At 40.1% G+C, this 22,145-nt stretch overlaps 3 protein-coding genes across 3 annotated transcripts; 1 reads left to right on the top strand and 2 right to left on the bottom strand.

Moving 5' to 3' along the window:
* The first annotated feature begins 633 nt into the window (after window positions 1-633).
* On the top strand, window positions 634-17,431 carry LOC127806032 (protein phosphatase 1 regulatory inhibitor subunit PPP1R7 homolog). Its single transcript, XM_052342982.1, has 6 exons — window positions 634-1,121; window positions 1,880-2,110; window positions 2,422-2,568; window positions 2,701-2,843; window positions 2,934-3,048; window positions 16,904-17,431. The coding sequence occupies exons 1-6, from the start codon at window positions 798-800 to the stop codon at window positions 16,982-16,984; spliced, it is 1,041 nt and encodes a 346-aa protein (XP_052198942.1). The 5' UTR covers window positions 634-797; the 3' UTR covers window positions 16,985-17,431.
* LOC127806031 (uncharacterized) lies at window positions 9,865-12,920 on the bottom strand. Its single transcript, XM_052342981.1, has 4 exons — window positions 11,961-12,920; window positions 11,043-11,846; window positions 10,844-10,962; window positions 9,865-10,747 (listed from the first exon to the last, which is right to left on the bottom strand). The coding sequence occupies exons 1-4, from the start codon at window positions 12,916-12,918 to the stop codon at window positions 10,244-10,246; spliced, it is 2,385 nt and encodes a 794-aa protein (XP_052198941.1). The 5' UTR covers window positions 12,919-12,920; the 3' UTR covers window positions 9,865-10,243.
* Window positions 17,432-19,321: 1,890 nt separating the features above from the next.
* On the bottom strand, window positions 19,322-22,036 carry LOC127806030 (SNW/SKI-interacting protein A-like). Its single transcript, XM_052342980.1, has 2 exons — window positions 21,884-22,036; window positions 19,322-21,373 (listed from the first exon to the last, which is right to left on the bottom strand). Exon 2 carries the CDS (start codon window positions 21,325-21,327, stop codon window positions 19,522-19,524), a length of 1,806 nt encoding a protein of 601 aa, XP_052198940.1. The 5' UTR covers window positions 21,328-21,373; window positions 21,884-22,036; the 3' UTR covers window positions 19,322-19,521.
* Between the last annotated feature and the right edge of the window lie 109 nt (window positions 22,037-22,145).

Genomic DNA, 22,145 nt, shown 5'->3' with positions numbered 1-22,145 from the left:
ATTTGCAAAACATGCCAAATTTTGGTACTTCTTTGTCAATTACCATAATGCAGTCAAAACAAAGTTGCTAATATCTGAGAGCTGATAAGTATTGGTTGGTTTGGTTATAAATGGATTGAAGTGTAAAAATTAAAATAATTAAATATATGTAAAAAAATAAATAAATTGAACTAATCGAATAAATATAAAAATCCAACAAATTAAAAATTGAAAAAACTGAATAGATATAAAAAATTGAAAAAATAAAAAAATAAAATAAAAATAACCAAAATATATAAATAAAAAATAACGTTATTTCACAATTTCAGTCAATTTAATTATTTTTAATATAAAAATAAAATAAAATCAAAATAATTAAAATTATTAAATTAAAAATTGAACAGAATTGACCCTTACCTTAAATTAAACCGAACCCATAATTTCGATAGATTCAATTCTATTATTTTAGTTAAATTAAAATTTTCCTCACTTTCACTAACAACTATAATGTGTGTTTCTGGGCCCAATAACCCTTATTCACCTTAAATGTGGGCTGTCGGCCCAAAAATGGCCCAGCGAACCACCATTTGATCGGGTCGACTTGGATCCGCTTGACGTTTCTTTTTTTATTTTTTTTTGGGGTTATTTGGACATCCACGCTTGCAGGTTCTAGACGCGGGGATGGAAATCATGGAATCGATGAATCAAACCCAGTATGCGTGTGTCCACTGCACCGTCGTTCTCCCCGTATAAACGCGCGAAGAAAAGCCTCGTCTTCAAGATTCCTTCTCTCGCGGAGCGTTAATTCATTCGTTCAAATGGAAGAGGAGGAGGATCGGAGGCTCCCATCATCGGAGACCAATCAGGCGGATCGGACGGCGGAGGCGGAGGCGGAGGCGGAGGACGACGATCTATCGGCGGCGACGGTGCTGGACCTCACCAGCTTCCAGCTCCACGATCTAAACTCGGTGGAGTTCCCTCCGAGTCTCACCGAGTTGGACCTCACCGCCAATCGCCTCTCTGCTTTGGACCCTCGGATTGGTCATCTCTCCGGCCTCAAGAAGCTCTCTCTCCGCCAGAACCTGTTCGAGGACGCCGCCGTCGAGTGCCTCTCCCGCTGGGACCGCATTTCAGGCCTTGAGGTATCCTCGCTCAACCCTAACCGCTTTTCTCTTTGGTCTCTGTTTTGTTGCTTTTGATTGTGGATTCTGCTGCTATGCTTGGTGTATTCTATCTTGGAAAATGTCTATCCAAACTGAAACTTATTGAATCCTTTGCATTTGTCCAGTCTCAAAATTCCTTTCTGCTTACCGGTGTTTCGGTTTTTCAGTGTTATATTGGGTTGCCGAGTAAGTGTAGGAAAGTTGGAGGACTTAGTGTAATCTGTCTTCCAAAAGAAACCTGTAGAAATAAATTTTGACTCAGCTGAGCCTATTGAACTATTTGTGTTATGGTTTTGTTTGTGGTTTTCCTTTGATGCGTTTGTTTGGAGAAAATTTAGGAATAACTGGAGGATTTATTATACTCTTTATCTTAGAGAATAAAGCATCCGCTCAGCTGACTCTATTAACTTATATTAACTGGATTAAGCTTTTCATGTGTTTATCCTCTGCTTTCCTACATGCAGTTTATTTGTAAGTTGATGATTTTGCTGTGGTTTTTCTCGCTTTTACCTTTTGTTTGTTTGGAAATAAAATGTAGGAAAAATAAAAAAAAATTAATTCACTTTCATGCATTGGTTGACTTGAGACCATTACATATAAATTTATACATTACATTGCTAATTTTTGTCTATATTTACCCTTAAAATGTTGCAAATGTTGACTGTTTTTGTTATTTTCCTTTTATTCTACAGGCTCTTTCAATTATATTATTAAAGTAATACGTATTGGTTTTGCAGGAGCTAGTGTTTCGGGATAATAAACTGACAAAAGTACCCGATGTCAGCATATTCAGGAAGCTTTTGGTGTTTGATGTCTCTTTCAATGAGATTTCTTCCTTGAATGGCCTGTCTAAGGTCTCCAACACGCTCAAGGAACTCTATGTATCTAAAAATGAAGTTACAAAGATGGAGGAGATTGATCACTTTCATGAACTACAAATTCTTGAACTGGGTTCGAACAGATTAAGGGTTAGGACCCTGATCCATTAAAGCATGTGCTATAATTCAATTCTGAACTGTTTATTAGTTCTGGTGTGAATTGTATGAAACTTACATGGAGCGAACAACCCATTGCATGTTTGATTACATCCCACTTGACTCAAAACTCGGGGGCTAAACTAAAATGAAATTTGTGAAGACAAACACCCATTGCTGCATGGTGACCACATCACTACATGCAACGAGACTTGGGGGCTAAACTAAAATGAACATTTGTTAGTGTATGTTATATATTTTTTTATTGGCCATATTCTCCATTTTGATGTGCTTTGTTTATTTAGGTAATGGAGAATTTACAAAATTTAACAAACTTACAAGAGTTATGGCTGGGTCGGAATCGTATCCGAGCTATCAACCTATGTGGACTCAAATGCATAAAGAAGATTAGCTTGCAGAGCAATCGTTTGACTTCTATGACTGGATTTGAGGTATGATGTCTTGAAATATTTGGTGTTTGAGGTAAGATGCTATTCATTAGAAAAAAGGGAAAAAATGAACTTTTTTCGGCCCACAAGTATAAATACAATGTTTTTTCTTTGATTTCTTCCCACAATTTCTAGGACTGTGTGGCTCTAGAAGAACTTTACTTGAGCCATAATGGTATTGCTAAAATGGAAGGCCTCTCAACCTTGATAAATCTCCGGGTCCTGGATGTGTCATCTAATAAGCTAACTGCAATTGATGGCACTGAGAACCTGCCCGGGTACAAATTATCTGCACTCTCCATTCCACATTGATGATGACTTCTTTTGCAAAATATTCTTGACATCTGTAGTGGTTACTTCAAATTCAGATTAGAGGATCTTTGGCTTAATGACAATCAAATACAATCACTAGAAGGTTTTGCTGAGGCAGTTGCTGGTTCAAGAGACAAGTTAACTACCATCTACCTCGAGCGTAATCCATGTGTATGTTTATGACTTATTTCTTATTGAATGGGCGTTATAGATTAGTTCCTCCATCTTTATCTGCATGCTAAGCTTGTTGCTCTCAGCTATTCATCATTTATGTGCTTAATTTTATTGGCCTTTTCTTTTGGGAGACCCTTTAGGGGATTGTGGTATTGTCATGGTTCACTTATTTATCTCATTTTAAAATTTGTTTTCTCCCATTTAGCTCTACTTCTTGAAAGTTTTCTTGACCAATCACACTTTCACATACTTGAGTATGTTGTTCATGGCCCTTGATAGAGATAGTTGAAAAACTAGAATTTGTGTAACCAACCCCACTAGTGGGATTAAGGACTGTGATTGTTGTTGTAAATGTAACTGAATTGAACTTTGTTCTTTGAGGTTATGTTTAATGCTTAGGGTAAATTACATGTGATATCCTCAACGAGTGGCCTAAATATAAGTGTGATAGAACCCTCTTTGTATTGATTGAGTTTAGCAATAGAACAGTAGGAATTCTTCGATTACAAATGCTTAGAGCACGAGCTATGAACGTATACAAGCAAAGGAAAACAAAATCGGCCTATTCGAGAGGGCCTTCTCTCTCCCACGATTCCTTCCAAATTCTCTCGATGCTCTCTCTCTCATTTCCCCTCCCCTTTTATACATAATCCTCATTCCGTTGCAGCCATGTGAGTGGATATTCCCTCCCTAACTGAATTGGGACTCTTTTGCCCTTGATTCATTTTCCCTAACTGCCCTTGTTGCTCCCAAGCCTCTGATAAATATGACTAACGGGGGTCCTAACATTACTCCCGCCCACAAGACTCACCTTGTCCTCAAGGTGAAACTCATGGAATTGATGTAGTATCTGATGGTATGGCTCCCAAGTTGCCTCCAGGGGTGACAACCCCTTCCATTGGATAAGAACATCAAGGCTCCTCAAATCTTTTCCCATGCTCGGCCTTACCCTCGATAGAAATTCTGACTCCACCTTCATCTCCAACTCAGCAATTAGCTGGTCAAGGAATTCTGTTGTCTCCTACATTGCTTCTTTAGTTTTGCGAAGCTGGGAGACATAAAATACGGGTGAATAGCACAGGAAGGTGGTAGAGACAGCTTGTATGCCACCTTCTCAATCCTTTTCTCCACTGCAAAAGGCCCATAGAACTTCGGTGACAATTTCTCATTCAACTTAGTAGCCAATGTCTTCTGTCGGTAGGGGAAGATTTTCACATAAACCAATTTGCCAACCTCAAATTGCACGTCATGCCGCCTTTTATCTGCTATATCCTTTATTCTACCCTGCGCTCGCAACAATTGGGCTTGCAACTCCTCCAAAATCGAATCACGCTCCAACAACTGTTGTTCTATTACTAAAATCGCAATTGTTCCCTTCTCAAATCGCAACAAGGGGGGAGGTTCACGCAAATAGACTATTTGAAATGGAGTTAACTTTGAGGAAAAATGGTAAGAGGTATTATACCAATATTTAGCCCAAGGAAGCTAACAACACCATGCCTTTGGCTTGGAGGAAGGAAAACATTTGAGGTACGTCTCCAAAGTGCGATTAAGGACCTTCGTTTGGCCATCGGATTGAGGATGGTAGAAGATGCTTCTATTCAGTTGAGTGCCTTGCAACCTGAATAGTTCCTCCCAAAAATGGTTGACAAAAATTTTATCTCTATCGAAAACGATAGAGTTCTGAACACCATGTCACCGGACAATCTCCTTCACTAAAATTCTTGCTATGTTGGCTGCTGTAAATGAGTGTTTTAAAGCAATAAAATGACCATACTTACTTAGTCGTTCTACAACCACCAAGATAGAATCCATCCCCGCTGATTTTGGCAACCCCTCAATGAAATTCATGGATACATCCTCCCAAATTTGACGAAGAATTGGAAGTGATTGCAACAAACCACCTGACGATAGAGCCACATATTTTACTCTGCTGGCAAACGGGGCATTGACGGATATATTGCTAAATGTCCTGCTTCATCCCACGCCAATATACATTGGCGGATATTCGTTTATAAGTCTTGAGAACACCAGAATGGCCCCCAATCTGTCCATCATGTCCTTCCTTCAACATCAATGGAATTATAGTGGAGCCTTTAGGAAGATACAACTTCCCTTTGAACAGCAAATGGCCATTCACCCACGTGAAATCGGGTTTGCTATAGGGATCCGCCAACACCTCCCTAACGATTTGCTGGAGTGTTATATCTTCCTCGACCTCTTTTTTAAGTTGGTCTAGCTACAATACTCAAGGAATGATGAGGGCCATCAACGTGACAGGGGAATTGAGGCTTGAGAGGGCATCTGCAGCTCGGTTCTCCAACCCGGGATGATATTGGATCTCAAGATTGTATCCCGTCAGCTTCACCACCCATTTTTGACATTCCAGACTGACCACCTATTGCTCCATCAAAAACTTAAGGCTTAGTTGATCTGTTTGAATAACAAACTTCCACCCCAACAGATAATGTCTCCACTTCCTCACCGCAAATACTATTGCCATTAGCTCCCTCTCGTACACCAATTTGTTTCAGCCACTTGGATTTAGGGCGTGGCGGAAGAAAGCAATAGGTTGTTGCTCTTGCATTAGAACTGCCCCCAATCCATGCCCCAAAGCATCTATCTCCACATTGAACTCCTTCAAAATGTTTGGTAAGGCTAACATTGGCAATTTCGTCATAAAGGGATTGAAAAGCCTGCTCCGCTAACTCATCTCAAAAGAAACTATCCTTTCAGAGGCGCTCTGTCAATGGCCACGCCAATTTGCTGTAGTTCTTCACAAATCTCCGATAATACCCTGTAAGGCTCAAAAACCCTCGGAGTTCGTGCACAAATTTAGGGCTGGGCCACTCCATAATCGCCTTAACTTTAGTGCTATCTGCAGCCACACCTTCTTGTGAGATGACATGCCCCAAATACTCAATCTCCCACTGCCCAAACTAACACTTTTTTGCATTAGCATACAGCTAGTGAGCTGTTAAGACCCCTAACACGCACCTTAAATGCTCCTTATGTTCAGCCATATTCTTACTATAAACCAAGATGTCATAAAAAAACACCAAAACAAACTGCCTCAAGTGCTCCTTAAAAATCTCATTCATCAAGGATTGTAATGTGGTGGGTGCATTTGTTAACCCAAACAGCATGACCAAAAATTCATAATGACCCTCATGCGTGCGAAAAGCAGTCTTCGGAATGTCATCAGGTGTGATTTGTATATATGGTGATATCTCGATTTCAAGTCCAGCTTAGAAAAAACAACAGCCCCATTTAATTCATCCAACAACTCTTCAATAACTGGAATTGAAAATTTATTAGGGATTGTTACCTTATTTAAAGCCCTATAGTTCACACAAAATCTCCAACCACCATCCTTCTTCTTGACTAGCAACACAAGGCTGGAAAATGGGTTAATACTCGATCTGATAAATCTTGCTGCCAACATCTCCCGAACCAGTCTCTCAATCTCATTTTTCTGGAGGTGGGGTAATGATAAGGTTGTACACTTGCTAGAAGGCCCCTCAATTGCAACGTGATAACGTGGTCCCACCTCCGGTGTGGGGGAAGCTCACACAACTCCTCAAAAACTTCCCTGAAGTCAATTAGCAGCTCCTGCAAATTGTCAGGGATTGCCGCATCTGCTTCTTTGACCTTAGCTGTCAAGCTCCCTAATTCCAATAGCACTCCATTTTCTCGGAATGCCTTCATCATTGACTTCAAAGTTACCAATGTTTTGCTAAGGCTGGAGTCCCCATGCTGTGCTACGGTTGTCCCTCTCACTCTAAATTTCATAACTAACGAGCCCTAGTCCACTTGTGTCTCCCCAAGCATGGCTAGCCACTTCATCCCAAGGATTACGTTTGAGCTTCCCAGCTCTAATGGTAGGAAATCCTCAACTATCACAACATTTTGCAATGATAGGCTCACCCCCTTACACATTCCAACCCCCTGTATCGCCATGCCCGACCCCATGATCACTCCATAGCTTCTAGTTTGTGTTCGGGTTAGTCCCAATTTTTGCACCAGATTAGTAGCTATGAAGTTATGGGAAGCTCCACCATCAATTAGGACCACCACTTCCAGGCCCTCTATTTTCCCCTTTACCTTCATGGTTTGTGGAGGTGTTAACCCCACTACCGAATTCAAGGATAACTCTACCATTTCCCCCATTTTGACCGTGTCTCCCAATTCCTCAGAATTTTCCCTTGTTTCAGCTCCCTCTATACCTTCTTCTTCCTCTTCCCTTTCCTCTTCATAAATTAGCATCACCTGCAAATCTCTGTTCTTGCATTTGTGCCCACTTGAATACTTCTCATCGTAGCGAAAACACAAGCCCTTCGCCCTTTTGGCTTGCAACTCACTCTCACTTAGTCGTTTGAAAGGGGGGTTGCTCCACTTACTGGAGGTTGGTGTGAGGAGGTGAGGTTGGGTGTCATCGATTTTTGTGACGTCGGTGATTCAAAGTTGGGGTTGAAGGGGCCTGTCCTCTGTTTGGGCCGGGTCTGGAATTGCTTCCACGAATCACCTGATTCCTCTCCTCAATCTGTTGGGCCAGGTCCATTATCTACTCCAACCTGGTCGGCCTTAGCACCCTCATCTCGGCCTGGATATTCGGCCTCAACCCGTTGATAAAATGGCCTTCCAGCAAGGCCTCTAAGCATGTCTTCGATCGGTGAGGCCAGAGTCTCAAAGCAAAGGCTTTAGTCCTTGACAGACCCCTACTATTGGAGCGCGAGGAACCTCTCCTCCACTGTGCCTTCCTGGGTGGACCTGAATCTACTCCTCAGCATTGCCTTAAGCTCATCCCAACTCCTCACCCGTCATGGCCTTTGCTCCCACTGGAACCAATTGGAGGTAGCCCCTTCAAAACAGAGCTGCAAAATTCAGCTTCTCTGCATTCGTCAATTGATTCACGGAGAAGTACCTTTCGGCCCTAAATACCCATCCATTAGGATCGTCTCCCTCAAATACGAGCATCTCCAGGCACTGACTTCTAACTTCTGCCCTCCCAAAGCTATTGATCCCAATGCCTACTTCCCTACTCCTTTCCCCAAGTTACTTCTCTACTCCTTTCCCCAAGTTCCGGCGTGTCCTCCAAGGTGAGGGATGAATCCACGGGTAGGTTCTTCCCACTCTGTTTCCCCTTCCTCCCTTTTCTTGCTTCCCCCATTTCTCCATCAGTAGATTAAATTGGTCCAACATCATTGCCATGCTCTTCTCTATATTCTACACCCTTTGGAACTCTTTTTCATCGAATCCAACCCAACCTGCAGACCCTCCATCCTCCCTTCGATCTGTGGTTGATAACTCTCCAATCTCCCCTCCAACTCGCTCACTCTCTGAGATACAGTCACCCCCATGGATTAATGCTCTGATACCAGAATGATAGAACCCCCTCTCTATTGATTGAATTTAGCAATAGAACAGTAGGAATTCAGAGGCTTACAGCAGTAGCCATGAACGTATACAAGCAAAGGAAAACAAAATCGGCCTATTCAAGAGGGCCTTCTCTCTCCCACGATTCCTTCCAAATTCTCTCGATGCCTTCTCTCTCCTTTCCCCTCCCCTTTTATACATAATCCTCATTCTGTTGCAGTCACGTGAGTGGATATTCCCTCCCTAACTGAATTGGGATTCTTTTGCCCTTGAGTCATTTTCCCTAGCTGCCCCTGTTGCTCCCCTCCTTTTACGCCTCTGATAAGTAGCTCTTAGCTTTCAAAAATTTTAGAGACCTCTAAGTGGAATTTTTTAGTAAATAATCCACTGCTATTGGAGAGCCGCTAGCCAACTAACAGAAATTGCTGTAGTCAAAGTCAAATTTTATTTTATTTTCTAATTCCAAAACTCTCCACCAGTAAGCATCTCCTTTGACCAAAATCTATCCAATCAAGACCTAGTCACCACCATGACTCCCTAAATCTAAACTCCACTACCATTTGTCAACCATATTTGCCGTCTTCCTCTTTTTCTTTATTTCTCTTATCTCCTCTCCATTGCTGGTTTGGTTAGATGGATTCAGCTAGATCTAGGTTACAAACCCAGATTCAAAAGAACCCTATCCATCTCTCCTTTTAACATTGGCATTTAATCCTGACTGACTCAGTTGAAGTTCTCAGCTTGGTGATTCTCAACAGCCAAGCTACTAAGCACCCCATGCTAACTGGAACTTGGATAAATTCCAGCTTGTCTTCCAATTTCTTTGCCATTGCTATCTAGTGCCTACTGTAATTTCTCAGTCCAAATTAGTAATGCAATCTGATTGAATTTTTTGGAGTGCAAATTGGATGGTTGGGTTGGGTTGGGTTCCGGCTGATTCTAAATTGGGTTTGTATATATGCTAGATTTAACCAAGTAGCTGTGAGAAATGGGCTGAAGCTTTGGCTGACCAAAGTTTAATTGATTTTGTTATTTTTTTATATGTAAAGTTTGAAACGAAAAGTAATTCTTAAGGATAAGGACAAAGTAGTCTTTTGACACTTACGTTCTTAATTCTGGTAACCGACATACTTCGATAAGGGAGATTGTGGTAATTTATGAAAATTGAGGGGTATCACTTAAATTTTGGCCATCTGTCTCTTCATTTTACCCTAATGGTCTATATTTCAGTAGAATTTGTATTACTTTTTATCTCCTATCATTTCACTATAGCAAGTTACATCAAGAAATCCCCAATCAATTTAGATTAATGATTTGAAAACCTGATTGGACAAATCTGGGATCTGGTTGGAAAACAGGTTCAGTTTGAGCTAAACAACTGGACCTCTTATTTTTTGTGTAAACCGGATGGTTCAACTGGAAACTGGCTAAACCTAGCCGCATAGTTCTGAAAGGCGCGAGGCGCAGCGAGGCGCAAAAGGTCCTGGAGCCTGAGGCGCGAGGCGCACGAGGCGAGGCGCGCCTTTGCGAAGCGAGGCGCACCTTTTAGGAAAAAAACTCAAAATCTTGTAAAATCATAAACAACTATCAAATTATCAATAATAACACATTCATATCATTCATGATTCATTATCTTCAAATTCTATAAACTAACAACATCAAAGTTAATTCATTCATCATGCAAATTCTAAACTAGAAACATCATCAAAGTTCAAACTTAAAGTCTTAAACTTTACCAAGCACCAATTATAATGCTAAGTTCTAAACAAACACATAAACACTACAAGTCCACAATCAATATAAAAAAGTTTTTTAATCAATCATCATCAAGGAGATCATCAACATCAAGGTCAATATCTTCATCATCCCCTTCAATCACCCCTTCATCTTCTTCTTCATCTCTCAATTCTTCTCCCTCTTCCAAGTCTTCATCATCTTCGGTCCCTGCCTCACTTTCCTCCTCTTCAATCTCTTGAGTTACTCGCCGCTTTGAAGTCGAAATCGAAGTTGATCCCAATTGTGATCGAGTTTGTTTAGTTCTAAATTGATAACTAGGCTCTCCAACTCCTGCAGCCGCAGCAACATTACTCCATGTCAACCCATCCCCAATGTCATCTGGAAAAACAGTTTCATCATCTTTATCATTCTCCTCATCAAGTTTTCTAGTCAACCATTCATTGCTTTCATCAATGTCGGTTAATATGATAGGGTCAATGGTATCACGCATTTGATATCGACGCCTCAATGCTCTATTGTATTTCACAAACACCAAGTCGTTTAAACGAAGTTGATCAAGCCTGTTTCTCCGTTTAGTATGAAGCTGCAACAATTTATGCAAAAACATACTAAGAATAAGTTACATGAAACAAACCAACTACTAATAAAAATTGTAAGTGTATATGTACAATGCACTTACATTTTCAAACACACTCCAATTACGTTCACACCCAGATGAACTACAAGTCAAGCTAAGAATTTTAATTGCAAATTTTTGCAACGTGGGTGTTGACATTCCATATGAAGCCCACCATTCAGCTGTTCAATAAAATTCATGGGTTAGTTATTATCTATTATCTAGAATGATTATATATATAATGTAATATATATATGTGTACCTGGTGATTTCTCAGCTCTCTTTCTAATAGCCATATAGTTTCCAAAGAACCCATCTGCATTGTTATACATCGAAAGCTCAGCATCAATTTGGTCTTGAACCTTTATATCTGGATTTAACTTTCCAATGCATTCATATAAGCCAGTCATGATCTCTGGATCTATACGTTCAGCCTTGTAAAAATATTCTGGGTTCAAGTACCAACCAGCTGCGTGCAAGGGGCGATGAAGCTGAACATCCCATCGATTATCAATAATCTGAAAAATGGGTGCATACTTCTTTTCATCCCCATTAAAAGAGTTAGCAATCGCTTCTTTGGCCCTATCCATGGCCTCATATATGTATCCCATAGCAAGCTTCTTCTCACCATCCACTAAGCGCAATACACGCACCAATGGACCAGCCACCTTTAAAGCAAATACAACATTGTTCCAAAATGAAGGCATCAAAATCACTTCTACAACCTTTTTAGCCCCCGCTTCTTTTACCCACTTGCTTGTCATCCACTCCTCGGAGGTAAACATCCTTCTAAGGTTGCTTTTCAGACTATGCATCCTGCCCAAAGTGATAAAGGCAGTTGCAAACCGTGTTTTTGCAGGCCTCAACAACTCTTTCTTGTCAGTAAACCTTCTAAGCATGTTTACTAGACCCGAACGAGTATAGATATAGCTATTCACCATAACAGCTCTCTCAAATGTCTTCTTCATATTAGGTAACTTGAAAATATCTTCCAACATTAAATCCAAACAGTGCGCTGCACATGGTGTCCAAAACAACGTAGGATATTTTGCCTCCAAAAATCTTCCTGTTATTATTTAGAGTGAAATTAACAAGATATTAGTAAATAATAAATATCTAATGAATATTCAAATTGTTCTATTTATAAACATAATACAAATTACAAAAATGAATTTCATACCTGCTAAAACATTGTTTGAAGCACTATCGGTGACCACTTGCACCACATTTCTTACTCCAATCTTTTCCACACATTTACTTAATAATTGAAACATCTTTTCCCCAGTCTTTGAATAGCTAGAACCATCAACAGACTCCAAGAACGTACTTCCTTTAGGAGAATTGACTAAAAAGTTAATCAATGTCCTTTCCCTCTTGTCTTTCCAGCCATCTGACAAAATGGAACATCCATATTTGGCCCACGCCTCTTCATGATCTTTCATCATTTCACGAGTGGCTTCCACCTCTTGTTTGAGAAGGGGAACCTTGACTTCATGGTAACTAGGCGGCTTCACACCCGGACCATACTGACCAACTGCTTCTATAAATACTTTAAAACTGTCATATGTCACTGCATTGAATGGAATGCCTGCATCATACATCCATCGTGCAAAGCTTCTACAAACTCGAGCTCTTAACTCTTTTTTTGCAAAATCATGCTCACCCAACCTTGTTTGCTTTCCTTTGCCCTTGCTTTTCAACACATTAACTTCTGGGTCTTTAAGAAAAACATCAAGTGGACCTTTTTGTGTTGGCCCTTTAACACTACCAATACTACCAGTACCGCTTCCACTTCCGGTAGATACATTGGGTCTTTTTCTACTTTGAGGCAGCTGCTCATCATCATCATCATCATACCCTTCACCAAATTGAATATCATCATCTAACGATGCTATATTTCGCTCATCCCTGTTATTTTTCTTCTTTTGCATGTACTCTCCAATCTCTTCTTTTACTGATGGAGGACATTTTGGACAAGCTTTAGTATTCCTAAAACCGCCCACAAGATGTTGTTTCGCCCAAAATATACCACCTTTTGTTACTTTACGACAAAATTTACATGTGGTGGTATTTCTATCATTAGGATCAGCTTCAAAATAATTCCATGCCGGGTCCGTTTTGGAAGTGGTTGACGACATTTATTGGGCTATTGCAACACAGTTCCAATTTCATCAAAATTCTCCTAATTATAGAAATAAATTATAAAGACTTAAAAGCAAATTTCAGCAACCAGCTGCCAGCAAAATAAATTAAGCAAAAATGCAAGAAATAAACAAATAAAATACAACTAAAGAACTTACAATATGAAATTATGAATATAGGAGAAGATGTGGGCAGCGGCGGCGGCAGCTTTAGGCCCTTAGCAGCTTCAACTTGAAGAGCTCAGGAGCAGATGAGAAGAGGCGAGGAAGAGAGGAGAAGACCGTGGCGTGGGCAGACTCAGCAGAGGAGAATAGAAGAAAGGGCGCGGCTGGAGACTGGAGAGGAAGATCGAGCAAGCAGCGAGCTGGAGAGGAGAGGAAGAGAGGAGGCAGGCGCGGCAGAGAGGAAGAGGAGGATCGGGCTGGGGCTGGAGAGAGAGAGGAGGGGGTCGCAGCTGGAGAGGAGAGGAAGAAGAAGATCGGGCGAGGGCGAGCTGGAGAGAAGAGGAAGAGAGGAGGCAGGCGCGGTCGCGCGGCTAGGGCTAGAGAGGAAGAGGAAGAATGGAAGATCGGGCGAGGGCGAGCGAGCAGCGAGGGCCAGCGAGCAGCGAGTTGGGAGGAGAGGCAAGCACGGTAGATGCTATAGTCGGGAGGAGTGAGGAGCGAGCAGCGAGCTGGAGAGGAGAGGCAAGCGCGGCTGGATGCAGTCGGGAGGAGAGGCAAGCGCGATTGGGCTGCAAGATTTAAGTAGAAAACCTCAGTTTCATGAGGCACGCCTAGGCGCGCCTCATGCCCCAGCGCCTAGGCGCGCAAGGCGAGGGCCTCGCCAAAACCGCCTCGCCTTGGCCAAGGCGAGGCGCCAAACTGGCGCCTCGCGCCTAGGCGCGCCTTTGATAACTATGCCTAGCCGGTTTGGTTGTTGAACCTCCTCCTTTCACACAACAGAAAATCAAATGCATGGGAAAACAAATACACAGTTCTCCCTAATCCATTAGAAAACAGATGGCAAAATAAACCATATTTCGCGCAATAGGAGGCTGAAGAGGAGCTTGCAGAAGTTAACTCATGGCTACAAAAGGTATGAAGCTTGGTCTTCTTGGTCTTCTTGTTTGCACAGAAGGCGAGAAAATTGCAGTATGTTGTTGAAGATAACCTCTCCTTTGGATGATTTCTATTCCCTTATGATTTCTATTCACGCAATCATCTGAAATAGAGGTGGTTGAAGATAATAAAAATGGAAAAATATGCTGGCTTGTGATTGATAGAGAAGAAGATGAATGGCTATTAAAGGAGAATAAAATTGAGGACAGATGAAAGCTAATGGAGATTGAAAGGATGGATCTGGAAAGGGTTTCTAGGGGATATAACATAATATACATTTATGTATGTATAAAGTATTGTTTATCATACATATGGGTTGGTAATACATAAAAAAATGGCTAAAATTGTTTTTGATCAGGTTGGTTTGAGGTTCAGGTTGCTATTCTAACCATTATCAAGAAAGATTTTTTTTTTAATTTTTAAATTGTAATTTTAATTATTACATAATTTACTTATTTAAAACTATTATATTCTGGTATGTATTTGAGTTTATATTTAGTTTTATAAGTTATGTTGTTCTGGAAGACGCATCCATCCTAAAAGACATGATCTTTTCTAAAGGATGTGTTCTTTTGGAATGGTTATGTTTTATACTCTTGGAACACTATAAATGGAATTTGAAATCATTCAGAGAGTAATTTGTATTTCACTCTTCTTCCTCTATCTATCTAAATACATAGTTTTCAAGAGAAGTTCTAAAGGAGAGCTTTCAGCTGTGCTGACTGCAAGTTCTGTGATTTTGTTGTATTCTGGACGTGATTTGCTATTAACCCTGCAGCAATGTTAGTGGGGCAATTTACACCTTAAAGAAAGTGAATGCACACATCAAAGCACATCAAGTTTGACTCTTGCTCTCCCACTGTTCCTAGAGTTTGACTGCCGTCCAATCATTGAACCCTGAACCTCTCCCCTTCCCAGTTTAGTACCCCGGTCTGATTTTTTGAATATTGATTTAGATTCCTTCAATTGCTAAACAGGGTTCATATTCCCAGTATATTGGCAACATGCTTCTCACCTTTAGTTCTGTCAACACTGTACTGTCAAATTTAATATTTGTATAAATGCTGCAATATGCAATAGCAAAGCATGAGTTAATTCTGATTTGTAACTATAAATGCCTGACAAACCTTTCCAACTTTATGTTTCCAAGAACTTCATTGACTACATTGGAGCAAACCAAGAACGTAAAATAAATGTGATGGGAGAACTATACATCATCAGACACCAATTTTGATTTTCATCACAACTTTTCATAAATTTTTTTGTAAATAATTTTGAAAAAACAATTTTCAGAAAATCCTAAGAAATTGTTTGATGAGTTATTTGAAGGTGTAGGTTTTTTTGGCCTTTCTTTTCCATAGGTGTGGATTTTTGTTGTGCATTATGCTAGGGGATGAATTACAAGTTGTGATAGGCTATGGGATGAGTTTCTTCTCTTTGAACTGTATTATGGTGATGGTTATGTTGTAATTATTAATGTGGTGTCCTCTTTATGCTGACTTAACTATAAGAAAGGATAAAGCATGTAGAACACCTCGTAATTGAACCTGGTAGAAGAAATCACATGCCTGTCAGATTATTAGGAAAAGCCTCTTTGTACTTAAACAGGTTAATGTTTCCAATGGCAAATTTTCAATGTGAAAACAAAAATGATATGCTTAAAATTGTTTTTCAACTTGGTGAAATGGAATAGATGCCACTGGCTAACTGCACTGTGTTCATTTAGATAGCATCTGAATGTTCCTAGCAGTGATGAAGGTGGTCTCCTTTCTGATGGGAGAGTTGAATGAAGAAGCAATTCTTGACAATTGGAGTCCCTAACCATATCCATATTCCGCCACTCCTTTTTCCTTTTGAGTGACATTGGTGTTTTACTTGAATAAGGAGTTCTTGTATGTTTTTAGTTGGCCATGTTTTTGGAAATGTCTGTCCCATTTTAGCATAACTTTTCTTCATGCCGGTAGTTTTACAAAATTTATTTTCTTTCAGAAAAATAATTCCATGTGTTCTCTATTTCAAGTTGTAAATATTTGACTTTTACCTTTGATACTTCCCGTGTTAATTATAACCATTTGATTAGACAATTTTACACCAAAGTTGCTCCTGCTGGTGCCTTCTATGTTGAGCATTAGCTTTGTGTTTGTACTTGTATGCTTGAGTTTATGATTGCAACTTGTACATTGAGCCTTCTTAACCCTTTCTGTCTCTTTTCTAGTGGTTCAAATCTTCTCAATGTTATTTAGTTTTAAGGGTAAAACTAAAATTTATGGTCAAAATTTCAAATGTCCTTTTGTTTATTTTTTAAGAAACTGATATGAGTTCTTTACCAAGATGAAAGCATTTTGATTATAAACTATAATTGTTGCTAACAGTCATATATAAGGTGACAAAATGATAAGGAATGCTACCAACTCAAATTTATAAAACGTAGGCATGAGCATGCTTGTACTTGTAATATTTGGATTGATCTGGATGAACGTAAACTTAATGCATAACTTGTACAATCATAACTTGTTCTTCCACGATCAAATTTGCTCTTGAGAACGGCTTGCGTTGACAGATTGCTAATTTTTCAACACATTGGTATCTGTAGCTTATCTTTTGGTTAGAAATTTTGTCTTGCCATTCTTCTCAGGCTGAGGTGTAAATATGCACGCTATATCTCCCTTGAATGTTGAGATGTTGTAGAATTTTTAACTTTTATCACATAGCTGTCCACTCGTTTATAGCAATGTCTCTACTTAAATGCTCTTATCACTTTTAGTTCCATTCTCTATGAGGGTAAGCAATTAGAACTCAATATAGGGCATACTGATTTCTCTTGATCATTGGACATTAGTAACAGCCTGGGTTCTGCCCTTGAATCATTCCTCCAATGCAGGCACATTCTCCGAGTTATGTGGCCACTTTGAGGCAAAAGTTTCCCAATATTCAGCAAATCGATTCTCAACTATTTGCGTAGATGTTCGTGGCTTTGGGTGGGAATTTGTTCAACGGGAGGAAAGTTTACACAAATTTCTGCTTCTGCAATAATTCTGTAATTTTGCTCATCACCAAGGCAACCCATCAACATTGCCTTGCATTCCATCTTGAGTTGGTGCAAGATTTGGACTTATAAAAGGTTATGGTCTGCCAAGAAGTTGACTCAGTTTTCCCAGAAACAACACAGAAGAGAAGAGGCAAAGTTTTAACCTTTTGGAGCAAAGTTGCAAACAAGGCAATTTTACGTACTGGCTTTCCCTTTCATTGCCTCTCTCTCTAGCGCGCGCGCTTTTTGGGTTAGCGAAGTTATATTTTGGTATTGTCTTATTTATTTTCCTCTTTATCCTTTGGGCCTTTGCAGTTTGTAAGGCGCTTGGGCATGCAATTTGAAACCTCTAGCTCATAATAGGTTCTGTTTCTCAGATTATATGTTGTGATTCTTGTTTACATGTAAACACCCCCCCCCCCCCTCCTCCCTCCCTCCCCCTCTCTCTCTCTCTCAGCATGAAAATTATGTCTAATTTTGTTTGATAGTATTATTATATTGTCATAAAATAGATTAATATCAAACAATAATAAAAATAGATAGCATTGGGTTTTGCAGGTTAAGTTTTTATATTTTTTAGAAAATGTAATCAATATAATGATAAATTCAAAATACTGGTGGGTAAATTTTATATTGCATCTATGGGGTTTTATTAAAATGTATTGACTATCTCTCTATTTTTAAAATTATCACTGGCTTCTCTTAAAATTAATACCGTGCAATAGATAGCGCCTGTCACCAAACAAGAGGTTAATTTTTTAAAATTTTAAAAATATCCTCCCTCCCACCCTCCCTCTTATAAAATTTAAAAAAAATACATGGTAGGTTTCGCTCTTATAAAATTTAAGAAAAACACATAGTAGGTTTCGCTCCGAACCCATCGATCTAAACCTGCGTGGACTTCGATATATATATGTGTGTGTGTGTATGTATTTTTAAGTCACATCTTAAAGCATCTTAGACTTCTTAATCTTAAAAAAAACATTTTTTCTGATATTAAAAATTAATTATTGTAAAGTAATAATTATATTGTCAAATATAAATATATTTCATTTCCAAATATATCTATGTAACCAAATAAATGGAGATGTAACTGCTGTCACCATTTGAAGAAATTATTTTGTAGCTTTGACAAATATTTTGCTCCTTACATAATATTTTATGAAAAAGTATTTAATGTAACGATAATATCATGCCATCATCCTTATTATAGTAGTAAAATTGTTTAACAAATTTGTTTGTGATCTAGAGATCTTATAAGCTTAGAAAGGAATGCCTTTCAGTCAATGAACTGACTATAATTTGGTCAATTTAGCATTTAGGGTGTTGGATTTGCACAGAAAATACTTTGGCATCCTCTATAGAGAAGACACATATATACACATTCACACACATAGGCACACGCATATAAATGGGATTAAAATCCATTGCTCGAGAGTAGAAAATAAATTGAGCCTGATTAGCTTGACTTTTAGGTTTTAAAGAGAAAGAGAAACACAAGATATAAATGGGACTAAATAAACTGAGCTCAATTGGACAGCCTTTTAGGTTTCTTTTGCAAGGAGGAGAACCTTCCCTGCAGGATCTAGACAAATAGATTTCACAAACCATCACTTCTTAGCCTGGTTAAGAAACAGAACATGAAAAGATGGTCAGATTTTAAGAAACCATGCTCTACTGTGATGATTTGAATACCCTCTTACAATTGCTTGGTAGCAAAAGAGCCGTGGCTTGCTTCTTTTTCCTTCAATTTTTAGGTCTCCTTTAGTCCTATTTCAGGAGGTCTGAGAGGCTTGACAATTGACACTATTCTCTTTGTCAAAAAATAGAAACAAGCACATTTAATCTGCAAGTTATGTAATTTCTTTAAGACTTAAGCAGTTTAAATCAGTTACAAGCACATCAAAGATAACAAGAATGTTTTCTGAAAGTAGGAGTTGATCAGCACATGAGACCTTACATCAACTGGATTAATATGGCAAGTGAACAACTGGAAAGTAACATGTTCAAAATAAATTCAATTTTCATTTCAATTCTATAGATTTCCACCAACACTAGGGGCAATTTCTTTGTAACTACTGTCTAAGGACGAACGTCATCCATCTCTTATCTTTTCATGAGGGTGACACCCTTTCTCATTCCATACTCTCAAGTCCAGGTTTCTAGACCAAAAGCAGTTACATAGAAAGGGTGAAAATAAATGGGGTACCAAATTAAGTGTTAATGCTCAACAGTAGTCCAACTATGACAAAAGAAGTTGCACATCAACAGTAGACAGCCGAAATAGTTTATTTCAGTAGTAGCCAGTGAAATGCAACAGCTAAATCATCTCCACACAAAGAAACAAACATCAAATTCATGCCCGACTTCCTCACCTGTGACCGCAGGCCTTGCAAATCAAGCAACCAAGGCATAAACAAGCATGGACACTTACAAAGTATTGATAGCGAAAAACCTAGTGAAGATCTCGTTCAACGCCCTCTTTCAAAAGCAATACGCGACCTGCTAGATCCTTCATGGCCTTCTCGCATGGATGACCCAGCACTGGCTTTCATAGTTCCTCCACTGCCAATTTTGTCCATGGCCTTTTTACCCTTCTTCACCTCTGTCAAGAACTGATCCAAACCAAATGGATCAGCCTCTTCTGCTTCTTTCTCAAATTCCACAGGCCTGTCCCTAGGACCAGTCTTCTCAGACGTGCCGGCAAATGCCTTGTCAGGTTTGAAGCGGTCAGTCTTCATAATCTTCTCCATTTGTTCATCTGCACCTCCATACATGTCAGCATCCACATCCTTCTTAGGCCTGTACAGGGTAGAAAGAGTGGGCTGAGCTGTGAACAAGCCCTTGTCATAGACATTATACTGATCATCAGTAGCAAACCCAGAATCCATCCCCTTCTCCTGGTTAAACAATCTTTGGTCATACATAACCTCACCCCCTCTTCCTGCTCCGGTAGATGCCATCCCAAGGGCAACCTTCTCACTGATATCACGGTCTCTATCTCTTGTAATCTTGCTCTTCTTTCCCATTGCCACATCTTTAGCCTCCAACCTTCTTTCCCTCTCCCTCTCACGGCGTCGCTCCTCGCGAATTTTCTCTCTCTGCAACCTCTCCTCCCTTTCCTCCTTTGTTTCCTTCGGGGCATCCTTCTCTTTAACACGCTCATATTCTCCCCTCATATCAGCATCATCCATCATACTCTTGTCAGAAGGCATTGGAACAGAAGCCGGGGGAGCTGCACCTGTCCTCTCAGCTCGTGCTTTCTGAGCTAAGGCACGCAGTTCCTGTTCTTTTCTTTCCTTCTCCTTCATCATCATCTCCTTTTGAACTTTTGACCTCATTGCAACAGCCTCCCTAGCCTTCTGTTCTGCAACATACAGTGCTTCTGACAACTTTGCAAAATTATCATTAATTTGAACCTCCTGTAGGCCCCTACCATCTGCTGCAAGGCGCTTGTCAAGTGGGATTGTATACCCTTTCGGGTTCTTCCAGTTGGAAATACATGGTGGAATCTTCCAATCTTGTTGGTCCTTGACAGTCACAGGACGTGGTGGAGAGTGCATCACTGGGACAGGAGGAGAACCAGAGGCCTTTGGAACCCTCTTGTGCTTGAATTTCGGTGGCTCTAGTGGATCCACGGGCATCTCAACCATCCTGATAATCCTCTCCTTTGCACCTGAATTAAAAGCTGCACTCTGAGCCGATGGCTTATACTTAATGAATTTTGAATCAGCAGATTGTGTTGGAACATTTTTTGGTTGAGCAGCACTCAACCTCCTATTCACAATCTTCTCAAGTTCTGCTTTTGTCTGCTCGGTTGTCTCCTCAATCTCTTTCTGCAACTCATCCAAGTCTTCTTCCTCATCATTCTCACTTTTTAAAATCTTTGGCACAAGGTCTCGATGCTGGGAATAGACTATCTTTGAAGCATTTTCATTTTGCTTCACAACTGCATCAAAAGTCACATTACCATGCTCATCGACTGTGACTGGCAGTGTCTTCTGACCAGGTCTAGCATCAGTCTTCCTACCCATACCAAGAGGGTACTGGGCATAATGAATTTCAGGAAACGCCCCACCATCGCCAAAATCTTCGGGCTTAGAGGGACGAAACCCATCACGTTTCAGGTACGGTGGCACTGGATTGGCCTTAATAGTCACTGCACGCTCAGCTTCCGCAGCGCTGTACCTCTGCTTGAACCAGGGATCATTGGAGTGATCATAGTATGCAGATCCAGATGACTTCACAGGTGGAAGAAGATCCTTGAGAGCCGCCATAGCAAAACCTTTATCCAACAACCAGTTTAAGCCCCAAACTTCAGCGCTGCAAAAACCCAAACAAAAACATAAAAACAATTATTCTCCATACACACGAAAGACGCAAGAGAAGAACAACAAGAACATCACTCAATCTAAAAAACGGATATTATTAATCTATTTTTGCCACATATCTGGAGAAACACTACTTGCATGAACCCGCATATAGCAACGATCAAGCACGTCCATGTAAACCAGTACAAGAACAATAATAAGCAAAGCAATTTCAGAATAGGAAAAAGATTATGAAGCGATTGTGGAGAGAAACACAAAGATTCACCTTTTAAGACCACAAAAAGAATTCCAAACGTGAAAATCTAACCCCCCCCCCCCCCACCACCACCACCAATACAACATACAGATATGGCTATGAACTCAGATGCAAACCCTAGATTAGGAATCAAACAAAACCCTAATACTAAAGGACGAACCAAATACAACTTTATTATGAAATATTCATGTCGTCCAAATACATAAATACGCATATGCACGGGATTGATCTTAGGATGAAACTTACCCACGCCGTGAAATCGCCGCTGCAAATCGACCGGCGAGCTGCTGAAACAATTCGAACGCGAAATGGAATTCTTATATCGCCCGTTTTATATATATACATATATATATATATATCCAATCATCCACGAAGAGAGCTGGGCTTTGGTTGAGGCTTGTGGAAACATCGGTTTTTAAGGCTGCATGGGCCTCACTTAGCGGCCCACCCATATTCAGTTAGGCCCATGCAGATACCGTCCCCACAAAGCAGCGGATTAGATGATCTA

Source organism: Diospyros lotus, chromosome 7, assembly GCF_014633365.1.
Source record: "Diospyros lotus cultivar Yz01 chromosome 7, ASM1463336v1, whole genome shotgun sequence".
In the NCBI taxonomy this organism is placed as follows: Eukaryota; Viridiplantae; Streptophyta; class Magnoliopsida; order Ericales; family Ebenaceae; genus Diospyros; species Diospyros lotus.
Note: the sequence above shows the minus strand (reverse complement) of the source record. Positions and strands in the feature narration are given on the sequence as shown.